The sequence below is a fragment of the Oryzias latipes genome, chromosome 4 (assembly GCF_053564925.1).
Source record: "Oryzias latipes strain Hd-rR chromosome 4, Olatipes_Hd-rR_3.1".
NCBI lineage: Eukaryota > Metazoa > Chordata > Actinopteri > Beloniformes > Adrianichthyidae > Oryzias > Oryzias latipes.
The window spans coordinates 14,224,603-14,247,883 of record NC_136240.1 but is presented as its reverse complement, the minus strand read 5'-3'; the positions used below and the strand labels follow the sequence as shown (position 1 = coordinate 14,247,883).

Sequence of the window (23,281 nt, the reverse complement as noted above, 5' to 3'; positions counted from 1 at the left end):
TTTTTTACTTGGTGATAGTAACGTATAAATAAAGACAGCAGGTAATGCAGGCTGGAAAACAGCTGCACTTTTTCAGACCATGAATAAACAATAGACAATTTGTTTGTGATTTTGAGGATTTTGGAGAATTTTTACCGTTGGTATTGCACAAAATTAGGAAAATGCCAAATAATTTTGGCGTAATCCCAGTGATGAGTTCTGTAATTTAGTTTTTGATGTTTTATGAGACCTAAACATGATTTTCACATTTATGTTTAAAAAGTTAAAGTTAAGTTAAAGTTTTAAAAGTTAAGCTTTAGTGTGTTCAATAAATGTTTATCTTATTCGGCCCGCAACCTAAAGTGTGTTTTGGATTTAGACCCCCCCTTCTGCAACTGAGTTCACCCCCATGTAATACGAGCCTAGAAAATTCATGCATGTTTTTGTGTGTAAAATGAGCAAATAAAAATAGGGCACACAAAAGGACGTCTTCAAATTGTGTTTGTGTGTGCGAGGGGGGGGGGGGTAAAGTAAACAGGTCCTGTGGCGCCCTTCATACCACTTAGTGCCTATGAAATAGCCCTCAGTCTCGAAAGGGTTGGTGACCACTGGTCTACTGGGTCTAGATGACCCAACTCCCAATGTTAACGTGCCTAGGATAGCACAAGGGTTACAGCGCACTGGGTTATAAATTAAACTGTCAATTATTGAACAAAATCCAAGTATTTTAAGTGCAGCACAAGTCATACAGAGTCTTTTGTTTTGAAAAGAAGCCATGTAAAACCCCACCCTTACATTGACGTGTTCTTCCTACCATGACAAAGGTGGATAAAGGTGGAAAGATTTCATGTAATCCATGGACACCAGTTAAGATCACAAACTATTGAAGAAAAAAGGTTCATCGCACTGTCTAGTGGGTCTAGATGACCCAACTCCCAATGTTAAAGTGCCTAGGATAGCACAAGGGTTAATATGGCCTCACATTTCCCTCAACAATATCTGGTTTTAACAAGAGTTCATTGTCAATTCAATGACTGCAAGGTGTTTCAGTCATGTGACTGCAAGGAAGAATTTCAACCACTTAGTTCCCAACTGTTGAATTTGCTTCTTGGAAGGAAGCTTGATATACCAGAAACACAGAGATTAAAGTATATTTTTTATACATCCTGGGTGTGGCAGTAAAGACTAGATTATCTGATTTTTTCTGAATACATTACTGATGGTTTTTAAACTAAACATTACTTTCTTTGTGTCTGTTCATTTATTTTTGACTTGGTGTGACATTTTATACTGTTTAAGTTTTATCCACCAAGTAATTGGATCATTTCATCGTTTACAGTAAAACTGCAAAGGTGGATACTGCTAGTATGTAAACATGATATGCAGCATAAGTTGACCTCCTTAAAAAAGTGGGTTAGAAGTACATTTCTTTTTTACAATCAGACAGAGAAAAGGAGAAGAAACAAAGAAAAACTTGACCTCCTCATATTAGCTTTCATGAGAATAGTGTTGGAAAAAAAAACAAGCACGGTTTTAGGTTTTTCTATTTCAATTCTGCCTTTGTTCTGAACAATGGTGAAACAATCTGATGTCAAACCTCAGAGTGAAATGACGTTCAAGGTTGTGTGGCCGAGTCATTCATCAGTGTGGGTCATCAAGTTCATCCTAAGAAGACTTTATCTTTGATTTGTTGTTTATTTATTCAGAGTAATGTCGGTATTGCTGTTTAACAAAGTCCAATAACAAACCAGGATTGATGGAAAACTGTGCCCAGTTGAAGGCTGAATGAAGTCACAAGAGTTCAGGGAGTTTCACAAGACACAGAATTTTTCTTTTTCTTCCTTGATTGAAGACAGGTTTCTACATAGATGTATATCCTCATTCCCTGGCAATTCAGAAGTCACCTGTCAGTGAGTAATGAGTGGTTTAAGCTGGAAAAATTTCATAAAGAGAATTAAGCAGGTATGGCAGCTTTTACGAAGTATGAAGAAACAAATATCTCAGTCACAGAGAAGTGATCATGCAAATTTATCTTAAAAGGATTCAACACATTTTGATAATTTAAAAATGCACAATTAGCAACTTAGGAATTTCATTTAATTTTATTATATTTCACAAGAAGTTGGAAATCTGTGCAGAAAAGCAAATAAATATTTGGTTTAAACCCAACAAGTAAGAGGAACATTTACAAACACGACAGATTCTTTAAAAAGGATTATTTGTTTATGCTATACCACACTGCCTTGTCTTTATTTATGTCCATCCAGATTCAGCTGAACCAGTCCTTCTGGAAGTCTGCAAATAAAAAAGGAAATGAATCCCATTAATAAAATATTAACATGCTGCATTACAGAGTATAAAAACAGGATGAAAATGTTTTGCGGCCAAATATCTTTGATTTTTTTTTGGTTAGTTTCCCGAGAACATTTGTCACTGTGGTGATGATTGTCAGCTTTGAAGAAGAACACAGCCATCGTTCTCCACTATACGCTACCAGGATCTTCATATTTACTGACACTAATTGGAGAAAGTTTTTAATGATCAGTGAACTAGACTGAGATGTAGACTTTAACAGAAGGACTCAACTTTCTTCAAAGGCCTGCAAGAGCATCACCACCTTCATGACCTTAAACAGAAATGCAGTACATGTATTACATCAGCACACAGCTGGTTTCAAATGCTCAGTGTTGCAATTTAAATTTGAAGCACAAAACTTGTCTTAAGATAATTAGGACAAGTGCAACAAATTACTGAAAAGTAACAAAAAAAGAGAACATTTTGCAACTTATTTTAAGTGTGCATTACAATTATCCATGACAGATTATGTCATGGCTAACATGTCATAGATGGCTCTCAGAAGTCTAAATGGGCAGAGGCTACTGAAACACTGTAATGCATAACAGCATCCAAAGATTCAGAGAAACTGAGGCAAGTTCTCTGACCTAATACACCCAACATTAGATTACCATTGCAACGTTCATCTAATCAAAGATTACCAGTAATCAATGGTAATCTTATGTTGAATGAAGATGGCGGCAGTCAGTCAGGATGACGTCAATATGAAACCAACCACAGGGTGGTGGCAGCCAGACCCCGACCGGCAGCAGCTCTGACTGGACGATGTTTAGATGTCTCTGGACAGCGGCCGTCCATATCAAGTGGCACCGGCCAACAGCCAACCAACAGAGGTGGTCAGTGGTGCCGAATAGCACCACTGATCTTTTGCAACTCAGATTTTGAGCGCGCATTATAATCTTGTCAATTTACACATTCTTAGATAACATGCCTCCCAAGAAAGCACAATGTTCTGTCTTCTTCGTGTTCTTCTCAGAATCAAACGCAATTCGTCAAGACGCAGACCTCTGAGTCACTGTGGTGCTATCAACGTCATGATGAGTTTTGTGCAGCATCAATGCTGTCTTACTATTTGAACCCCAGCCATTGTTGACTGCCCGTACTCCTACCATACGATTTCTGACGATTGGACAGTGGCAGTGAGGCGACAGCACGGGGGCAGGGGGTGGCTGCATGGTGGCAGTCTGAAATCGGCCAATCATCAGACGATTTTAGGGATCTTGGAGACCCTCCTATTAGTCAATTATCCCGCTGCTGCCTTCCTGCCACCCGCCTGCCAGGTCTTAAGACCTCGTCGGCCGCTGGGCAGCGTGTAAAAATTTAATTGCCGCCTCCCGATAACAAATGCCACCACACTGTGGCATTTTGGCACATGTGACAATAGTTTTACTGAAATTCGAAGCAGAATCATAAAAAAAAATGCAAATGAATCATGTCAGTCACCTAGTTATAAATTTTACACGACTAAATAAATCATTCTTTTGGTAGAGCAGGTTGGGTGAGGTTGCATGCCAGTTAACCAACTGTGAAGTGTGTCAAGTGTTGGAAAAACAAACAAGGATATCACAAAAATAAATGTTTTAACAGGTCACTGCGTTAATCTGATAAGTACATGTCAATCCAAGTTAATTTGCCTAGAGCAATTTTCCCTTGAGAATTAAAGATTCACTTGCATGTTTCTGAACATTGAATTAAACCGCACTTCTTAGCAGAAGTTAAAAAAAAGTGAATTTTAATTAGTCTACAGTATATCTTGGCAGAAATATTAAGTAGGGCTGTTTGCATTTTTATCAATGTTTTGCTTGACTAAATAACTCACGAAAACCTACATGCTCGTATAAACAAAACAGTGACAATTTTGACAGAGCTTCATAGAGCACTCAGGTCATCCTAGACGGCAGACGCCACACAGAAAATGTAGCCGGAAGTCTGACAGTGTTCAAGCATTGAGTTAGCAAACAACTAAATGGAGTTATTCAGTGGTTCCATCATCACAGCCTCCTCCCAGCCACCTTCAGCAACAAAGATTTTGTTCAGAAGCTGGTGCTGGATGACAGCCTACCACTGTCCCTCATGTGGGGGTGTCACTGACATGAAAAAGCTGCCAAAGCTCAGGGTCATTGTTGAGCAGATGAAACCCAGTCACCAGCTAATGTCAGTTAAACTGAATAAACTTAGCATTTTAAGTATGGATGTTTTTGTCATAGCTGGGACCTTACTTTGTAAATAAGCATTTTAGGGTTTTTCTCCAGGCACTCCAGCTTTCTCCCAAAGTCTAAAAACATGTTTCATAGTTAATTAATGACTCTATAATTGCCCCTAGGTGTGCATGTCAGTGTGTGTTTGTGGTCCTATGGCTCTGCAACGGACTGGCGACCTCTTCAGGGTAAAAGGTAAATGACGTAAACAAAATAGCACGTTACTACCTTCCTTGAAGGCCCAAAGTGCTTTATAGTCCCAGCCCTGTTTACCCATGCAGACACCCATTCACAATCTGATGGCAGCTCCGCTCCCAAACACTGGCACCACCAGGAGCAATGTGGGTTTCAGTTTCTTGCCAAAAAAACACTACGACACATGGTCGGGCATGGGAGGAACTAAACCAGTGATATTACAATCAGAGATCTACCACAGTCACAGAAGGTGCAGTGTGATGAAGAGTGTGCCCCCACCCCTTCCCACCCCCCGCCTTCTGCCCAAAAGCAGTTGGGTTGCCTCCAGGTGCAATATGTCCATGACCCCCTGCAGTTTGCAAACCAGGTGCGTATGTGTGGAGGATGCAACTCTCTACCAGATACACAGAGTCCACTCCCATCTGGCTGAGAGGCCTAGAACAGTGAAAATCCTCTTTCTGAACCATTCCAGACCCCTGCTAGGAGGACTGGGTGCCTCACTGACAGGCCACAGTGCATCAGAGGGAAGGACACTGGTATGCAGCACTGGAACCCCACGGGGTTCAGGGTTACTGCTCTTTTCACCCCGTACATCGTTAACTTCTACAGCTCAGAACTGTATACTGTCAACACAACAATTGTTGGGTGCATTAAGGGTGACAGTAAGGGTGACAGAGAGGAGTAGAAGACTTTGCTGCTTGTTACAACACCAACCACCTAGATTTTAACTCTTCCAAGATAAAAGAGATGGTCATTGATTTTGGGAGATCTAGACCAAGACCTTGTGCGCTCCTGCTAGAGAGAGCTGAGATGAAGGCTGCTGAAAAGTACAAATACCTCAGCTGGATAACAAACTGGACTGAATATTTAACACCAACCAGCTGTACAGGAAGACACAGAGCAGGATGTACTTCCTGTGAAGACTGCAGTATTTAACATTTGTAGCAAACTGCTGAGGATGTTTGACCATTCTGTAATGTTCTCTTTGTTGTGCTGAGGCGCCTGCACATTCAATGACACATCTAGGTTGGACAAGTTAATCAGTCAGGAAGGCTGGGTCTGGTGTTAGCATGAAACTGGACTCTCTGTTGACTATGGCAGAAAGGACATGATATAGGGCAAACTGCTGGACATTCTGGACGTGACAGTAACCCCGTGCTCACCATCATCACCAAACAGAGGATTCTGCTCAGTGAAACATTGCTCCTCCCGAGGTGTAGGACAGACAAAAGAACATTTTTTGTTCCCCATGCCATCAAACTTTACAACTTCCCAATAACAAAGAGAAAGAAAATAATGTATGAAGTACTTTTTGCATATATGTGCAATTTCTGCTTTCTGTATTTAGGCTTCTGGAAATCCAATTTCCCTGAAGGGGTCGCTCAAAGGGGATCAGAGGGAAGTCTAATGCTGTGTCCGATTTCCCTCAATACTCTGTATCTCCTAAAAGACTATATAGTGCTGGACTATCCAGTGCCCTGGATTTTAATGAAATTTAGACACACACTCACAACTTTTTGGTTATAAACGCCACCCATTTGCTAAAGTTAGAACCTAATAAATGTGAACATTTTACAGAGACTATTTGTGAATCCGGTGTGTGGTGATAAAAAACTTGGATGATATAAAAACAAAAATTAGAAAATTCAATGCACTGTGGTCTGTATTCACTATTGTGAGCAACTAGTGAGCATCAATGCACACTAGTTTTTGCATTGGCTTCTGGGAAAATTCTGTCACTGGTTTTTAGAATTGTATGATGTGCCTGAATTCCTACCCTAATCCTTAACTACCAAAAACCATGCTCACTACTTTTTTTTTGTTTTTTTTAATGGCGAATATGACATCACTGATTTTACGAAATGAAAATCTAATTGAAATGAGCGTTTTATGACAACTACTTATGAAAACGGTTTGTTAAAAAATAATTTAAAAAATGTCCTTCGCAAAAATTGTTCAGTGAATTGTGGTATATATTCCCCAATCTAGTGAGAAAATGGCAAACACACTATAGGGAGTAGTAAAGGAACTTGGATAAAGCCATAGATGTAGACTTAAGTAGTGCTCAAAGTAATAGTGTGGGACTCTGGACAGAACCAGTTTCAACATTTATGCAGATAGTATTCTGTGCCTCACTGTTTCTCATGGACGTTTACTGAAATTCTTTATTTTCTTCATATTGAGTGATTTTAGACAAATGTCCTAGATTTGTCATCATTTATTTAGGATTTAAGTGAAAGATTTCCCATAAGGATATTGTCGTTTCCCAGCACAAAGTCCCTGAAGGTAATATTTGACAGGTGATTACTCCCACTCCCTATCAAGTAATCAAACTATTTGACGACTTAATATTTGATGGATTCCGTGTCTGTATATTTTCAAATGCAGATAAGCCTTTGGCTTTAAATTTTAATGGCATTTACGATACATAAAAGTATTGTTATATATACATGTTTTCATTTTCCTATCAGTTCATATCTTCAGCTTGACATATCCATGTTCATATATTTCTTGATTTAGCATTGATTGGTTAAAATAGACCAATTTATTACCAGTATATTATCGTAAAACAAATTTGAATTTGTGTGGATTGAGAAGCTAGCTGTATGTGCCCTATAAAAGCAATAATTCTATCAGAGTTCAATTTAAATTTGCACAAGATTTAATCTTACTTTTAAATCTGTAACATTCCATTACCTTATTCCACACTAAATTTGTGGGCTGAATCTTACACAAAAGCACAAATCCTAAAACATGACAAGTATGCCCCCTAGTGAGACGTTTGAAAACAGGACATGTTTGGTTTTGTTAACATTTTAAGCTTTTTTCAAACCAGGCAACTTAAGTTCAAATGAACAAAACTGCAAGTTTTACTTAGATTTAATGAAATGTAAAATAAAAATAAACCTTTAAAAATCACAACTTATGAGGTTTATTTTTATCGTGAAAATCTTGAGGAAAAAAATACTCAATGTTCTACAAACATTTGTTACATAGATTAGATTTTATCCATGACTCAGTCACAGCCTCGTTTAACAACCATAACAAACATCCAATAACTTCTGAGCATGGACTATGAAAACAACAGTAAAACTTAACATCTAAAGAAAGCATGACAAAAATAAAAACAAAAATGTATGGATAAATGAGTTAATTTGTTTTTTGTACAAAAAAAGGTAAAATTAAATCATACAAACTGCTTAAATTTACACCATATATCTGACTGGACAAGCATCTTTCCTTTTTTTTTCTCTCACAACCCTTCCTGCCAGACTCCATCCACTTCAATCCTTCAGCAAAAGACTGTTTGGGTAGGAAACGAGTGCAGGCTTTCTTCTGGGACATTCAGTCCTCACACTTTACACTGAAAAGCTCAAAAAGGTCCAAAGTATGCTTCTGGCACAGGGTACAGTAGGTGTGAGGGGTCTATGCAAACGGGCAAAAAACAAAAAAGCCCATTTACCGTTAAATAATCAATGACACTTCCTGGAATGTCCAAAAGTTCAGAAGATGGTGAAACAGAGTCCATTCAAATGTAAAACACAGATTTTAATCATCAAACTTGATTTTCTTCCCCTGAGGTTTTGCTCCAAATCCACCACCTCTTCCACCTAAATAGAAGGAACAAAAACGGTTAATGAACTGATAGCAAAACATTTTGGGTGATCCAGATGTCTTTTTCTCTCTCCGTACCTCCAAAACCACCACGTCCACCACCACGGCTGAAACCCCTTCCTCCTCCTCCTCTGCCTCCTCCACGGCCTCCCCTGAAGCCACCGCGGCCCCCAAAGCCGCCACCGCGGCCCCCAAAGCCGCCACCGCCGCCTCTTCCTCCGCGGAAGCCGCCTTCACCCTTGGGCTTGGCGTAGTCCAACGTCACCTTGCTGCCATCGATCTCTCCATCCTCCATGGCCTCCTTGGCTGCTTTGCAGTCATTTTCATTGTCAAAATCCACAAAGCCGAAGCTGGAGAAGAAACACACACCTTAGAGCTTACAGTTTTATTCAGATCCAACAGATAAAGATGATCCAACTGAACTTCACATGAGCCAAACAGCTCCTTCTTAGGTTTTTATTGGAAATCAAGGCCCATCATTGCATCTACCCAACTTACCCTTTGGAGGACCCCGTCTCTCTGTCTGTAACTATCCTGGCTCCAACAGCTCCCTCAAAGGAATCCCTAAGCGTCTGATCTGAGGTGTCCTCTGAGAGCCCCTTGACAAAGAGGGTTTTTGTTGGACCTGATGGAGAGGATAAAATCAAAATCTGTTAAAATAATCAACAAAACAAATGGACCCACTTTAAAGATCTAACATTGACCAGATCAGGACTTGACTATCTTTTGATTCTTCACAGAGTTTCAAGAGATCAAGATTGTCATCATATCAGGTAAAATCTTTCCGGATTACATCCAAAGACTAAGCTCTTACCCGAGTTTCCTCTGCCTCCATCTCTCCCTCCGCCACTCTGGCTGTACTCCAGACGGATTGATCGGCCTTCGATCTCTGTGTTGTTAAAGTTTTCCAATGCTTCTTTGGCATCCTCTGCGTTCTCAAACTCTATAAAAGCAAAACTAGAGCAAAAAAAAAAAACTAACATTATTACCAGGCAACACAGAATGCTGCTTCTGATTGATGAAGTATTGACATTCAAATTTATTACAATTGGTATTTAGCTACTGAAAATACTGAGAACACTAGAAAGATTTTTTATTGAAAACAATAATTTATACAGGTACAATTTTATTACAACTGTTTAAACAGCTTTCTTAAATTATCATTTTATCAAATATTCATCAAATCAAAATATTTGTTGCACAGCAGACATGGGCAACACCCATAAGCATGTAGGGCGAGCCTGTTTTGATCTGTGCACTGGCTCTGCTTCTCGTGCGAATCCGTACAGAATCATGGATGCGATTGAGAGGAGCTCATGAGAAGGTGCTCTAGAATTGTAAACAATAACCGTCTTCTCCAGCACTTACCCTTTAGGTCTGCCGTCCCTTTGAGGAATCCTTATGGAAGCTGCTTTTTCAAACGTAGACTGTAGAACATCTTCTGTGGCACTGAAGGCCAGATTATTTACAACCAACGTTTTGTTGACTCCTCCTGATGCTAAACGGCAACAAAAAGGGTAGAAATTGTTCAATTCCCAATTAACTTTCATCACACCTAAGCAGGTTTTAAGGTTTGAGCATTTGAACCAGTTACTGAGTACATATATTTAAAGGATTTTACTAACAGTTCTGGGTAGTTACATATCATCAATACAGGACTCAGTACCTGACATTCTGCCACCTTTTTGGCTCTTATCTCCAACAAAGTCTAAAATGATGGACCTCCCTTGCACATCGGCTCCCTGGGCCTCCTCCATCATCTTCTCTGCGACAGCTTCAGATTTGAATTCAATGTAGGCAATGCTGCATTAAAGAAACAGAAAAGCTGATATGAGGACAAGGTAAGATATAACTAGAAACAATTGGGCATAAGGCTGGTAAGTTATTTTAAAGATTTCAAACTATAAAAGTGACTTCTGTAATTGAGTTTTTTCTTACCCTCTATTTGAACCGTTTTGTCCCTGAGGTAACCGGACATCAACCGCATCTTCAAACAATTCCTTCAGGTCATCAACCGTGGCAGAAAACGGAAGATTTTTAACAAAAAGGGTCCGCGCATCTCTCTCTGTAGAACCAATATCAATTTTAGAAAAACACTGATAATACAGACTTCAAACATTTAGCAGACAAACTTTGCAAAGGTGCATGTTTACCTTTCTTTCCTTCCTGTGAGTTATCTTTCTGACGGGCCTTGTCCAGCTTTAGTTCTTGACCCATGAATTTCTTGCCATTAAGCTCCATTGCCTTGTTCATGTCTTCCTCTGAGGCAAAGTCAACGTAGCCAAATTTCCTATTGAAGCAAGATGCAAAATTAGAAAATTAGACCTCAAATTAAATCTACCTTAAATGAACATCAAAGGTTTTTGGCTGAACTCGTGAATTTCTTTATTTAAGATCACAAAAACATTTGAGTTGTCTTGAATTCAGTCGCTCTTCTCCAACCCCTAAAAATGAATCATTGCAGGATCGCTATATCACACATTGTGAAGCAAGCAACAAACATTTTGAACAACACTCTTAAAAAGCTTAAACTTGTGGTGCAATGCAATTGAAACCGGGGTAACCATATATTTATTTGAGTTAAAACAAGTGAGCCATGAAAGGAAGCAATGACCAGGAAGACCTTTAAAAGGACAAAGGTTCCCAAATGACTGTGGGGAAAACACCCCTACATCTCAGGTTTTAACACACATTCTTGTCCGGGCAAGACGTGTGTGTTTTTTTTTTAAACTTACTTGGAACCTCCTAACCGGACATCAACAATCTCTAGACTGTTTTTGGAGAAGAATTTTCTGAGCGAGGCTTTGATTTCGTCAAAGTCTTTGTTGGAGTTGAGGTTTCCAACAAACAAGCAGAAGCCTGGAAAAACACAAAACAACAGTTTTTACAATCCAAATGTGGGTGAAAGCAATAAATGCAGAATAAGGCCAAGCATATTCAGAATAATTCAAGGTGACATCACACATCAGTATTAAGTCCCTTGTTGATCATCATGAGAAATAAACTTCAGAATGATAAACCAACATGTCTGTACTTGCCTTCTCCATCAGACTTTGCTTTCTTAGCAGGAACTGGTTCTTTCTTTCCATCTGCCTTTCTCTTTGCAGCTTTAGCTGGGGCTTCTGTTCAGACAGAAAAAAGACTTTGTACAAAGTTGTATGCAGGAAATGTTTAATTTTTTTTCAATGCAAAATCGAGACCAAAAATATTTGTTACTTATATTCATGATGTGCTGTCTTAGCATTAGTTTAACCGTGAGTTTATGCTTTAAAACTATGCAACATTTATCAACACTCACCTTCCCCCTCTTCCTCTTCATCATCCTCTTCAGACTCATCCTCATCATCTTCCTCCTCTGATTCTTCTTTGGCCTTCACCATTCCAGCTTTCTTTCCCTTTGTAGCAGCTGCTGCGGGAGTGGTGTCCATCTCTTCTTCAGAGTCTGAAAAGTAAAAGAAGGCAGATGCGTTTTCCATCCTGAACAAACCCCTGAGAGCTCCACAGCTCATGTCTGTCAGATGTTTTAAGTGGTGACATCATACATGATCAGTATTAAGTCCCTGTTTGATCATATTTGTTAAAGAAGTTAATTGACACTTGTTTTGCCGACTTACCATCATCATCTTCATCATCATCATCAGATTCCTCTTTAGCTGGGGCTGCTTTAGCTGCTGCCTTTGCTTTGGGGGCTGGTTTTGCAGGAGTAGCCTTTTTGGGGGGAGGAGCTTCTTCTTCTGAATCGTCCTCCTCGTCATCATCATCATCAGATTCCTCTTTAGCTGGGGCTGCTTTAGCTGCTGCCTTGGCTTTGGGGGCTGGTTTTGCAGGAGTAGCCTTCTTTGGAGGTGGAGCTTCTTCTTCTGAGTCGTCGTCCTCATCGTCATCTTCTTCCTCTGAGGACTCCTTTGCAGGCTTAGCCTTTACTGGGGGCTTGGCAGCAGGCTTTGCAACAGCCTTGCTGGCTTTTTTGGGGGGTGGGGCCTCCTCTTCAGACTCATCTTGGAATTTAAAAAAAGAAATCAAAACTATTGAGCGAAAATGGAAAACGTCTCCAGCATAAACACGAAAATTCCCCTCCAACCAAACCAATGTGACAGCGTTTGAGGATAGAACCGGATGATTCAAATACACACCGGCACCGAAGACATAGCGCTGCCTTTGATTTTCCTCCGTACATAACACACATGAGTACTAAACAACCACATGTATGCCAAGAAATGGAGGAGATGCAACAACTTTTCTAAAACATTCCTCAAAAACAGCCTACCAGTAACGTAAAGTGGTGTGGTCATACATAGTTAAAAAACAGTAGCTTCTACATACCATCCTCCTCAGACTCTTGTGCTTTAACAGGGGCAGCCTTGGCGGGGGCTTTTGCCTTTGCAGGTGCCTTCTTTGGGGGTGGAGCCTCTTCTTCAGAAGACTCTTCCTCTGTAAATGATTTTGAGTCATTATGAAAAACTTTTTCACAAATTGAACACCTACAAACTACATGTGTGCATGATGCCGCATAACGACACAGGGCAAATTCTAAAGTTTTTAACCCACAATCTTGATAGAATGTTAAACTACCTTACTGATTTATACATATAAAAGATATGCTATTTCAAATAATCAACCCAATGAATCACTTTGAATAAAAGAAAAACACTAAAAGATGAAGTTGTAAAATAATCTTAACCTAAATTAACCCATATGTCTAAAATAGAATATACAGAACTTGTTTACCTGAATCCTCGTCACTTTCTGCTTTTTTAGCCTGGCTTCCATTTTTTACAGCTGGTGTGGCTTTAGCTGGGGTGGCTTTCTTTGTGACTTTAGGTGGTGGACTCTTAAAAAAAGTGAGAAAAAGGTAAGTGGGTGTTGGTAAAATTATTCCAAAATTTGTAATAAAGGAGGAAAATGGTTTACCTCTTCTTCCTCCTCACTGCCGTCTTCATCACTCGATTCTTCTTCTACCTGTTTAGGGGGTGGAGGGGCCTTTTTCTTCTGAATTTGCTGCTTTGCAGGCTGGAAGATATAGTTAAAAATGGGTTTAATAATAAAAAATTGCCACGACACACATTTTTAAAGTAAAGGCTGTAAGGAACACGTGACAATGATGGCATCCCGGATACCACGCTCGCACGATGGTCCACATGCTAACTAACACGAGGTGGAAAAATAGTTTGACAGTCCTTATCGTAGCATTCAAAAACGCCAAAAAAATTAAAGTCCTTTTCGGCTGATTCACACATACCAAGACTAAATGTTTACACTGCACATCGAAAATACTTCTGGGTTTTCGTTGTTGGCCTCATGCATCAGTCAGAAGAGCTCGTGCGACCCACGTGGGCCACGGGAGGGGAGGCCGGCAGAGTAGCAGCACGCTAGCTTTTTTTTTTTTAAACACCTTTAGTGCTAACTAACGCGAATTTAAAACATTTTTGCTCAACTACCATATCATAAAATAGAAAATTATGTTGTAAAATTTGGAGCCATCAACCAAGACTAAACATATGCATTTACGCTAAGTTGGGAATGGCGTCACAAAATATACACTAATATTTTAATACGATATTAAGTTTACTTAATCTCATCGTTGACTGTATTGACTTAACACAAACGATCTTCAAATACAATTTTCATCGAAAATCGATAGACGGGGAAGTATTTTCTTCAAGTTGAAATCGAGGGCGAGCGTGAAAGCCATCTTGAGTAGAGGGCTAGCGTTAGCAGGCCCAGCTCGGCCTGCGATCCACAGCAAGGCACCAACATGGCTGCTGTGCTGTCGACAGAAAAGCGACGTCTAAAAACGAGGGAACCCACGTTTCTCCCCAAATAGCTAATTTATTTACAAAAATAACAATTCGAACCTAGTTTTGAAATCACGATTAGACATTTGGCACGTATAGCAGTTTTATTATTAGCAAACGCATCAACTTTTAGAATTTAGGCCTCGTGCGTAAACACAGCTTAATATCTAATACTTGCGTCAACACAGAACAACAGCACAATTTGCAATTTAGAATCTTACCTTAGCTAACTTCACCATGGTTGCTTCTGAAGAGTGTTTCAAAGAAACACTAGAATCTGGATCTCTGAATGCAACTTGTAAAACTGCTTGTATGCACGTGGCCCTGTCTACTCAGTGGGACATTAAACGAGAAAGACAGAGGATCCGCAACAGCGTTTGGTCAGGTCTGCCCTCCAACGAGGCTCCGCCCACATGACGGCGCTTAACCAATCAAAGGTTGGTAATTTTGCATCGTGCCCGCGCGCTGACAAAAAAATAATAAACGTCACGGATTGCTGTACAAGTGCAAATTTCAGTTGTAAAAGAATAAACATTCTCTCTTTAATTATTGTTAATATTATAATTCATTTTAGATGTCTGGTAACTATATCCAATTAAATCAAACTTATTTACATAGCACTTTTACAACTCAGGTCACTCAAAGTGCTATGCATAAAATTATAATCAAATTAAAAAAAGGGACAAGACAAAAAATTGTTTGGTTTAAAATCCGCACAATGCCGACCCCTCCACACACACACACACATACACACACCATGATAAAAAGAGTGATAAAATGATGCAATGTAGAAACCTGGCTTTGTTTTTAAGTGGGGAAACGATATTTTGCAAAATAAATTGCAGTTGCAAAGTGCTGTTATTGTGTGTTGAGGCAAGTATTAGATATTAAGCTGTGTTTACGCACGAAGCTAAATTCTAAGCCGACATAAAAGGTCTTTTGTATCCCATGTGCGCAGATGGATTGTACCAGATGGTTTATGCCACCTGTCTTCTCTCAACACTTGACTGCTATGGGAACCTTCTGTTTTAGTTCTTCGTTTGCTTTTCTCTTTTTCCTAAAGTTTTGTTTGTTTGTTTCAAAATAGTTCTTGCAATCATAAATATACATTTTTTTTTAAAAGTTTAACCTTCACTTAACTTAATCATTTCAGCGCTAACGCACATGTACAAGTGCTAGTCACCACATTGAAAATCCTGTAATGATTACTTATATTGGCTGTTATCTAAAGCACTATCGCTGGGTACATTTTCACCCGAGTAAAACTGTTTACATGAATTTCAATATTTCGTGTGGTCAAGGAGTCTCTGCCTTCACCAAAGAAATTTCACATGTCCCAGGAATGGGTGGTACAGAGACCAAGTTTCTAATATAATTTGATCATTTTTTAGGAATTTTTGGTTCTCAAGTTCCTAATTTTTCAGTAATTTTTGATCATGTTTTTAGGAGCTTCTTAAGTTTTTGTTTTTCATTTTGTTATTCATACTATAGTTGAAAATAAAAGAAAACCACTCTAATTTATCATGTGTTTTCATGTTTTGATCTATTTTTTATGACAAGTACTTTTTGTTGGATGTATCATATCGGGTAAAAATGACACAGCAGAAGTGATGGTGGAACCTTTTATAGTGAAAGTGTTCTAGGGCAATCTGACCCTAAACGGAATGATATCTTGACTAAACTGGAATAATTGTCATGTTTAAGAAATTTCAATGTTGATGGGGTTTTTTGTTTGTTTTTGTCCGGGGGGACAACTATGGTATCGGACTGCCACTTATAAACAAGTATACATGTTTATTTTACTTCCTTTAAATTATATTCTCATTTGCCTGTTAAAAATGGCTGCAATGACTGTATATATTACTTTTTTTTAACTCTACTTTTTTTTCAATTCAAGTCATCACTTTCACCCTCTGATTCTTACTCCTGAGGACATTTTTCCTCTTAGTCTTTGCAAAGTGCATTCACTATTGGAAAATGCTGAAATCACAAACATGTCTGTCAAATGTTACAGTCCTGGTGGTGTCAAGCTCTCATCCAGTTGTTGTTTGCATTTAACATAACCCACTTGTGTTTCTCTTGCACATGCGTAATCACAAACAGTGTCTCATGCGCTGGGCTCAACCTTGTTTTTTAACATAGTAAAGGCTCAGGAAACTTGGTAGATGATGCCCTGTCCAGATTCCCGTAACTCTACCTGAGCTTATGCTCTATTGGCTATCATGAGTACCCACACATTTGTTTGGTTTATTGGCTTGCAAAAATCAAAACCAGGAAATAAAAATGGTTTTTGATTTGCATCTTCAAGAGGGGGATTTTGGGGGATTTTTGCATCATCAAAGGGTGTGTTTGTCACTCTTTCTGTGTGTCTATGAAAGTTTGGATTGCTGGGGTAAAAGAGTCATGGACTTGCCTCCTACACCTAATGCTCACGATGGCATCCAATCACACCAACGGCAACGGATCAACAGCCACATAAAAGAACTGTCATTGCCCTGCAAAGGCAGTGGCTCTTGTTTCAACCATGTTGGTTATTAGCCAGTCGACTGTGTGTGAACCCCAAGCCTCTTTATGTAACGCCTTCTTCTTTTCAAATCTCCTAAGTCAGGAACGTAACAAGCATGTACGGGAAATGGAAGTATAAATATTAGGGAAGGGGAGGTGACAAACAACAGTCATAATAGCTCATAAATAAAACAAAATACTTTCACTCTCAGCATAACACAGCACAGAAACCTAAGAAAGAGAAGGCAAAAATGGCTCTAGAATAAAAGAAAAGCTTCTCTGTGTTTTTTTTTTCCCTGTGAGTTACAAAAACCTTTCTTTGCGACAGATGAAAGCGTTTTTAAGTCACCAAAAAATATTCAAATTATGTACTTATGATTTTTTTGATGAGTAATTTATTTACAGCCAGGGGGACTTACGCAGCACTTCTGAGTAATTAACCTTCAACACCACAAAGAGGCAGCATTGCGTTTTACATCTGCATCTCACCACAGAGCTTCAGTGTTAACACTGTGTCTAGTTTTGTAGAAAGAGAATCTTTTTCCTAATGTGTTCAAAGTACTGAGATGTCATATGTTGCAATATGTTTAAAAAAATGAATAGTCATGTTTAATGCATCAAAAAACAACAAAAAGTTGTATTTATTTATTTTTTGTTGAAACCATTATTTGTGAATTTTCTTTACATCTGTCAGGTCAGTCAAGAGAAACTGGTACAGCCATTTGACATATTGATATTTGTAAAGAACAATATATTTTGTAGTAGTATGGAATCAAACTCATTTTTAAAGCATCTAGGTTTTGCACGTTGAAATATTTGATTTGTCAAAGTAAAAACAAACATTTCTGTTTTAAAGGAATTGATCAATTGTGTGTGGATCCTTAAAATATGGTTTAGATTTGGTGTTTCTCATAATGCTGTAGCACAGAAATGCTTTACGGTCAAAATTTCTTCACAATGCTGCATACACTCTACACTCTATACACTCTAAGGCCAATTTGAAACCACAATTTAAACCTATAATGCAGGCTTGTGGAAATCCCCAAAACCCAAAAGGAGCATAAAATTAACCAGGAGCTTTTGTATACTGACTACACTATGGTGCATTTAATTTTTGGAGACACTTTTCTTAACTGTTCTTATTTCAAATTTGAGCAAAGTAAGCAACACATTTATTGTGAAGTTTTTATGGACCCTTATCTGACATGTTAATAACTCTGTACTATGGGCACATGCTATGTGTTAAGATAGATTGTATTTTAAGACAAATTATTCTTTTTAATCACAACACTTAAGCTGTTTGTTACATCATCTGTTGTGAAGAAGACATTAACAAGCTTCTTTTGTTAGTTTTGTTTTTCTCTGCAGACTGTAGAATATAATGGTCCACACAATTCTTATACATGGAAGCAGTAAAGGATGGTCTGACACATTGTAATGTATCCATGATCAAAAAGGATCATGATTCTTCCATTACCTTTTGTAATAGAGCATCATTCAAGTCTATGAAACAACCTTTCTTAAAGACTAATGGTTAATTTATTATCACAGTTTCCTCATAAAAGACATTTTGTAGACTTGCTTTTGTCATATATTTTCCTTTTTTCGAACAGCTAGCACATTGATTTGAATGTTTTTCTTTCATTCTGTAGCCCTGGAAACTGTGTTGAACAGGCACCGCACATCTTCATATTTGCAAAGTTCAATATAAGTATCAACTTGATAAATATCAATAAATCTCTTAAATTATGGCATCAAAATCTTAATCTTGATCCAAATCCTAAATGTTACTGTAACAAAACTTTTAAAGTAAGAGCCTGATCTTCACTGTTCTAGCATTGTTTTACATGTGGCTGCATTCTTTGTCAAATTCCTGTATGCATCTGTTGTATGGCACTAGAAGGTTAAATGAGCTGCTACTGTCATGGTTTTTTAATGTATTTTTTTGATGTTCAGGATCCTCCAAAATGTTGTGTTATGCCATGTTGGATAAAAACTTGCATGTGCATGATGTGTAACACAAATGATGAACAGCTAACTGCTAACGTCTGGGGATGTTTTTGCAAAAAGTGATAAAAAGACGAGCACGGAAGGGGTTCAAAGTCATTATTGGTCACAATTCTACACATTTTACATTAACTTCTATTGCAAATTTTGACCTAAATCCTATTTGTTAAAAGTTCATCAAAGACAATGACCCGGGCACTTATTTTTTTTAACAACCTAAAAAGCTTGTTTACTTTTTATTCACCAAAAATTGCTGTGTTGAAGAAGGTAAAATGATATCCTACTACTTTTTAGTATCACATGTGCTGAGACTAATTCCATAAAAAAAAACTTTTTATAGTCCAAAATGTGCCATTGTGAGGGAAACAGACAGACCAAGAGATGACATAAGAGTGCATGTGAATTTATGGTTTTATCATTTTCTGAAACATTCACAACTATTTGAGACAGAAAATGTAACAAACAGAATTGGCCTGCAGTTTGCATCAATTTTACAATTGTTACATAAATTAAAACACATTTATAAATATATTTTTTATAAACATATAAATATTATTTAAACATAAATACATTTATGCAGGGGGAGATGAAGTACTTGAATGTACAGCAGCAGCAATAATATACAGCCTTGTAGTTGTTACAGCATTGTTCACAATGTTGTATGACTTCTCTGTGTTCGTATCTGTTGAACATTTTGGGCGGCAAACATGTATGTCTATATATACATGTGTATGTCATATTTGTGGTATATATGTATAAACGGATATGAAGACTTTGTTTGATCCCAGTCTTTGTTTATGCTGGTCAGGCTTGCTTTCGTACCAAATATACCTTTTCCCCCTTTATCCTCAGGTGAGAACAAACTCCATTTTTGTTCTCCATACCCATCGTCCAGAGATCTAGAAAAAAAGGAAACAGAAGAAGAAAGAGTTTTAGAAACAACATAGTTAAAACATTCATAAATCTGTTTTATTTTTATGTTATTTCTGCTCATTTTTTGGGGTAGATAAAGAAAAATATGTCACTTGGACTGATCCTCAGTTTACACCAGACGTTTACATTTGCTTCAACTGATGAGCAACAGTTAGTCATAAAACTGTACACCCTTCTAACAAGATTTCACACCTCACCACAACCACAAAGGGGCCCCAACCCTGAGGACTAATTGTGTGTCACCTATTTCCTTTTTACTTACCAACAATCCCTTGTTGTCTGTGGCCAAAACACTTTTGAAAAAGAGGAATTCCCACAAAGATACTCACTGAATCATTGTTTTTGGGATGGGGGGAATGGCTTTACTCTTTAATTTGTGACTAGGTTCAGATTTACATCAACTATGTGGTCAAGCGGACACCCAAAGTAACTAAAGCAAAATCAGACAAATTCAATAGGTTGAAAGCGGAACTTGTTACTAATCAAAATCACAATATTTACTTCAATTATTGCAATACATGTGTTTATTGTTTACCTTTACTTGATAAAAGAGTGGGGAAAAAAACTTTATAATATGATTTATTGACATGTTCTTGCCTTTTTTCCTTCTTTCATTTAGCCTTTTTAAGCAAATATCTGTATTGATTGAGAAAATCTGCAAAGATGCTTTAAAGAAACAAGATACGCTGCTGTTTTATACGTTTTTAATCAGAATTTTTTCTTTGAATTAGTTTAACTTGTTAGCAAAAACAAACCTAATTCAGAATTTCCTTACTTTAATTCATTCACCAATTTTCCCCTTCTTCAGTTCATTCTCATCCCCATTTTACTACATCTCATTTTAAAATCCAGCTTTATTCCGCGGAAGATAGTTAATGGAAATCACACTCACCTTCACAGCGTTGCTCCAACCCTAGCAGCCCATTCCACTGATGGTCCCTATCCGGTCCATCTTGTGTCCGAAGCAGCCGCTCCGCGATGTGGAGCCCCCTTTTTTGCTTCCCGATTTGTGTCTTCTGGAGGCAGGTTGGTCGTTAAGGAGACGAGCCCACATCCCTCTGGCTCGGGTATCCACGCGTAAATCTCGCAGTAACCGCATCCGGGAGCGCACGTCGTCCAGTCGGTTTTCGTTCTCTCCAGACTCCAGAAACTCTGCCAGCTCCTCACCAAGCAAACTTCTAAGAGACTGGAAGGTCAACATAACCAGATAAGCAGTGTAAGCTGATGCATAGTGCAAAGGAAAATTAGAAAAAAAAAAGAAACAACGAAACGCTTGCTAATTTATATGCGCAAATGGCCAGTCTACATGTCACTTTTGGCAAACTCATTTAATGAGAATCAGAAGCTTTTACTGTCAAATGTACAGCTTTTACACTGACATACGAAATTACATTCCAGTACAACCCGAACAAGATCAGACACACAACAAAAATACACACATCATACAGTTCAAAGTTGACTGAGGCGCAACAGTGATGCGCACCTTACGTTTGGAAAAAGAAGGGAAATTATAAAGTAACACCGAAAGATTTTAGAGTCTTTAGTGAAATAGAGCAACATGAAATAACGAGAAAAAATAAATCAAAGAATTAAAAATGTAAATTAAATTCTGAGTTCACTTCTCCAAGAACAGTTTAGCGGTTATTTTGCACTGCGGCCGGAACAGGTGCCTGTCCGCTCTCCTACTCTAGAACGAATCAGAAAACTTTAAAAGATGATTTTTTAAAATTAGGAATATAAAAAGCATTTACTGTTACATGTCTCATCATAAGTCCATCTGTCCTTTGCGCGTAAATGCAAAAATGACAAAAGTCAATAATACAATATTTGCTCTTCTTACACCGAAGAGATGTTTTAAAGTGTTACTTGCTATAAGATTATGAAATAAAAGTAAAATGTGATGTGTCAAATTGTTTTGTTTTTGTTGATCTTTTTTGCGCCAGAGCCAGAATACCCCCTTTCAAGAAAAAAATCTACAAAGAGAAATATATATTTTCCTCTCTAGTCAGCTGGATCCTAGTGACTTGTCTTACCTTCTGCTGCGCTGGAGTTAAAGGTTGTGCATCCATCTTATCTGAAAGGAAGGTGACCAGAAGTCCACATGCAACTAAATATGACAAGTTCATTTTGATAAAAGACGTCTTTTGCTGGGATTCCTCTTGGCGCTCAGAAAGAAGGACAACAGCCTCAGTTGCTTGTTCAGTGTAAGGTTGAAGGCGCACTTAACTCCAAAGCTTCTTCTCTTCTGACTCCGAGAATTCGTTCTCCCAGCTTTATAGGCAGCCCATGATGATGTCATGACAACCTTACTAATGGCCCTCCCTTTGGCTTTTTTTTTCCTTACCTGCCCCTGAGCACGGATTCATTAAATAATTGCGGTCATGGGAGGTTTAAGAGGAAATGATATCGACCAATAGCTGTCTAAAAAGGAAAGACCTAACTTTTGGGACTTGTGACTATGACGCAGCAGCTGATAAAATGCTGCGTCCTCGTCGGAACGGAAAAAAATTGGCACAAGAACCCGTTATCTGTTTTCAACAAGTTACGTGGGGGATCATTACACTTAACATGACATTTATGCCACTCGGACGGTGCTGTTACAAAAAAATCATTATAATTTTAATGGGAAAAATTTAATTTAGTGCTCAATCAGGCTATTGCGCATAAACACATGCGCATAAACCTTCAAAATGTCAGCCGGACGCTCAGTGAAATTAATTGAATGGGTGGATTGGTTTACCTAAAATCTAGGCGAAGTGTTTACGCAAAAAATACTATTTTTCTATTTTGTGAGCAAGTTAATTCAACTTGGATAAAGGCCCTTTTAGACTTGTTTGTTTATTTATTTATTTATTTATTTATTTTTTACCAAATACAAATGACAATCTTTCAAATCAATTTAGTAAATATTTCTGTAATGGAAACTTTTTTGTCCACAGTCAGGAAACACAGATCTTATGAGGATTTTAACTCACAAACTCTTGGCATCACCATTAACCCCTCAAACCAGTTAATCTCTGGATGGACACCAAATCTTGACCTAACATGTTGAGGAAATTCAATATGAAGTATGTAAGGCTAATCAATTAAAGCAGCAAGAATTCTGGAGCAGTCATTGTACCATTGGTTGCAGTTACACACCAGCAACTTCTTCCTAGGAACACACAGTGGCAGTATTTCCTGTACCAGAAAGAGTTTTTGTAGTCATATCTTCAATCAGTACCATGTTGTGAACTCCCTATTCAGCAGATCAATGCCAAATTATGCTCTACAGTGGGGATAATACATGTGATCCAATAATATTGTCATATTTATTGTTTTAGGAAAAAATAAATATGTTGCAATTTTCAGTTTATATCAGAAGTTTGCTAAATCCTGTGGCAAGAATGATGTCTGGTCGGTGACAGAAATTAGATCATTTGGAGAAACCACAATGCAAGATACACTGCTCTCCTCTAAGTCTTACACCGAAATGAACCATATTTTAATGCATAGACCAATTAGTTCTGATGCTTTTTATCCAAAGCCAAATGTTCAATTTATCAACTAATAATTTCACTGATGGTAATCTAAATATGTTCTAAATAGCTCTTAGCAGTGACACTTAATTTCCTAAGTAATACATTATTAGTATTTATTTTGTACACTCTCTTGATCCTGCTTGGTGACTCACCTCTTTGCACTCACTCCCACAACCCA

The 23,281-nt window shown here is 38.2% G+C and overlaps 2 protein-coding genes and 3 non-coding genes across 5 annotated transcripts; all 5 read right to left on the bottom strand.

Moving 5' to 3' along the window:
• Positions 1 to 7,589: 7,589 nt before the first annotated feature.
• Positions 7,590 to 14,563, bottom strand: ncl (nucleolin). The gene is made up of 16 exons (XM_011473963.2): positions 14,359 to 14,563; positions 13,254 to 13,352; positions 13,071 to 13,173; positions 12,666 to 12,773; positions 11,957 to 12,340; positions 11,641 to 11,784; positions 11,381 to 11,464; positions 11,078 to 11,201; positions 10,496 to 10,632; positions 10,281 to 10,407; positions 10,009 to 10,145; positions 9,711 to 9,840; positions 9,157 to 9,299; positions 8,841 to 8,967; positions 8,421 to 8,692; positions 7,590 to 8,338 (listed from the first exon to the last, which is right to left on the bottom strand). Exons 1-16 carry the CDS (start codon positions 14,374 to 14,376, stop codon positions 8,277 to 8,279), a joined length of 2,199 nt encoding a protein of 732 aa, XP_011472265.1. The 5' UTR covers positions 14,377 to 14,563; the 3' UTR covers positions 7,590 to 8,276.
• On the bottom strand, positions 9,534 to 9,668 carry LOC111947419 (small nucleolar RNA SNORA75). Its single transcript, XR_002873246.1, has one exon. It is a non-coding gene; the product is annotated as a small nucleolar RNA SNORA75 (small nucleolar RNA).
• On the bottom strand, positions 11,280 to 11,336 carry LOC111947410 (small nucleolar RNA SNORD82). Its single transcript, XR_002873238.1, has one exon. It is a non-coding gene; the product is annotated as a small nucleolar RNA SNORD82 (small nucleolar RNA).
• LOC111947411 (small nucleolar RNA SNORA57) lies at positions 12,429 to 12,566 on the bottom strand. Its single transcript, XR_002873239.1, has one exon. It is a non-coding gene; the product is annotated as a small nucleolar RNA SNORA57 (small nucleolar RNA).
• A 4,475-nt stretch (positions 14,564 to 19,038) lies between the features above and the next one.
• Positions 19,039 to 21,817, bottom strand: nppc (natriuretic peptide C). The gene is made up of 3 exons (NM_001104684.2): positions 21,616 to 21,817; positions 20,475 to 20,768; positions 19,039 to 19,548 (listed from the first exon to the last, which is right to left on the bottom strand). The coding sequence occupies exons 1-2, from the start codon at positions 21,706 to 21,708 to the stop codon at positions 20,496 to 20,498; spliced, it is 366 nt and encodes a 121-aa protein (NP_001098154.1). The 5' UTR covers positions 21,709 to 21,817; the 3' UTR covers positions 19,039 to 19,548; positions 20,475 to 20,495.
• Between the last annotated feature and the right edge of the window lie 1,464 nt (positions 21,818 to 23,281).

Bases quoted from the DNA above. Each gene is read 5' to 3' on its own strand.
- ncl (XM_011473963.2), bottom strand. The intron at 11,465-11,640 runs GTGAGTGTTGAT...CTGTCTGAACAG, and splicing joins TGAAGAGGAAGAGGGGGAAG to AAGCCCCAGCTAAAGCTGCA. The intron at 8,693-8,840 runs GTAAGTTGGGTA...TTTCTTCTCCAG, and splicing joins GAGACGGGGTCCTCCAAAGG to CTTCGGCTTTGTGGATTTTG.
- nppc (NM_001104684.2), bottom strand. From the start codon at position 21,708: ATGAACTTGTCATATTTAGTTGCATGTGGACTTCTGGTCACCTTCCTT. The intron at 20,769-21,615 runs GTAAGACAAGTC...TTGACCTTCCAG, and splicing joins TAACTCCAGCGCAGCAGAAG to TCTCTTAGAAGTTTGCTTGG.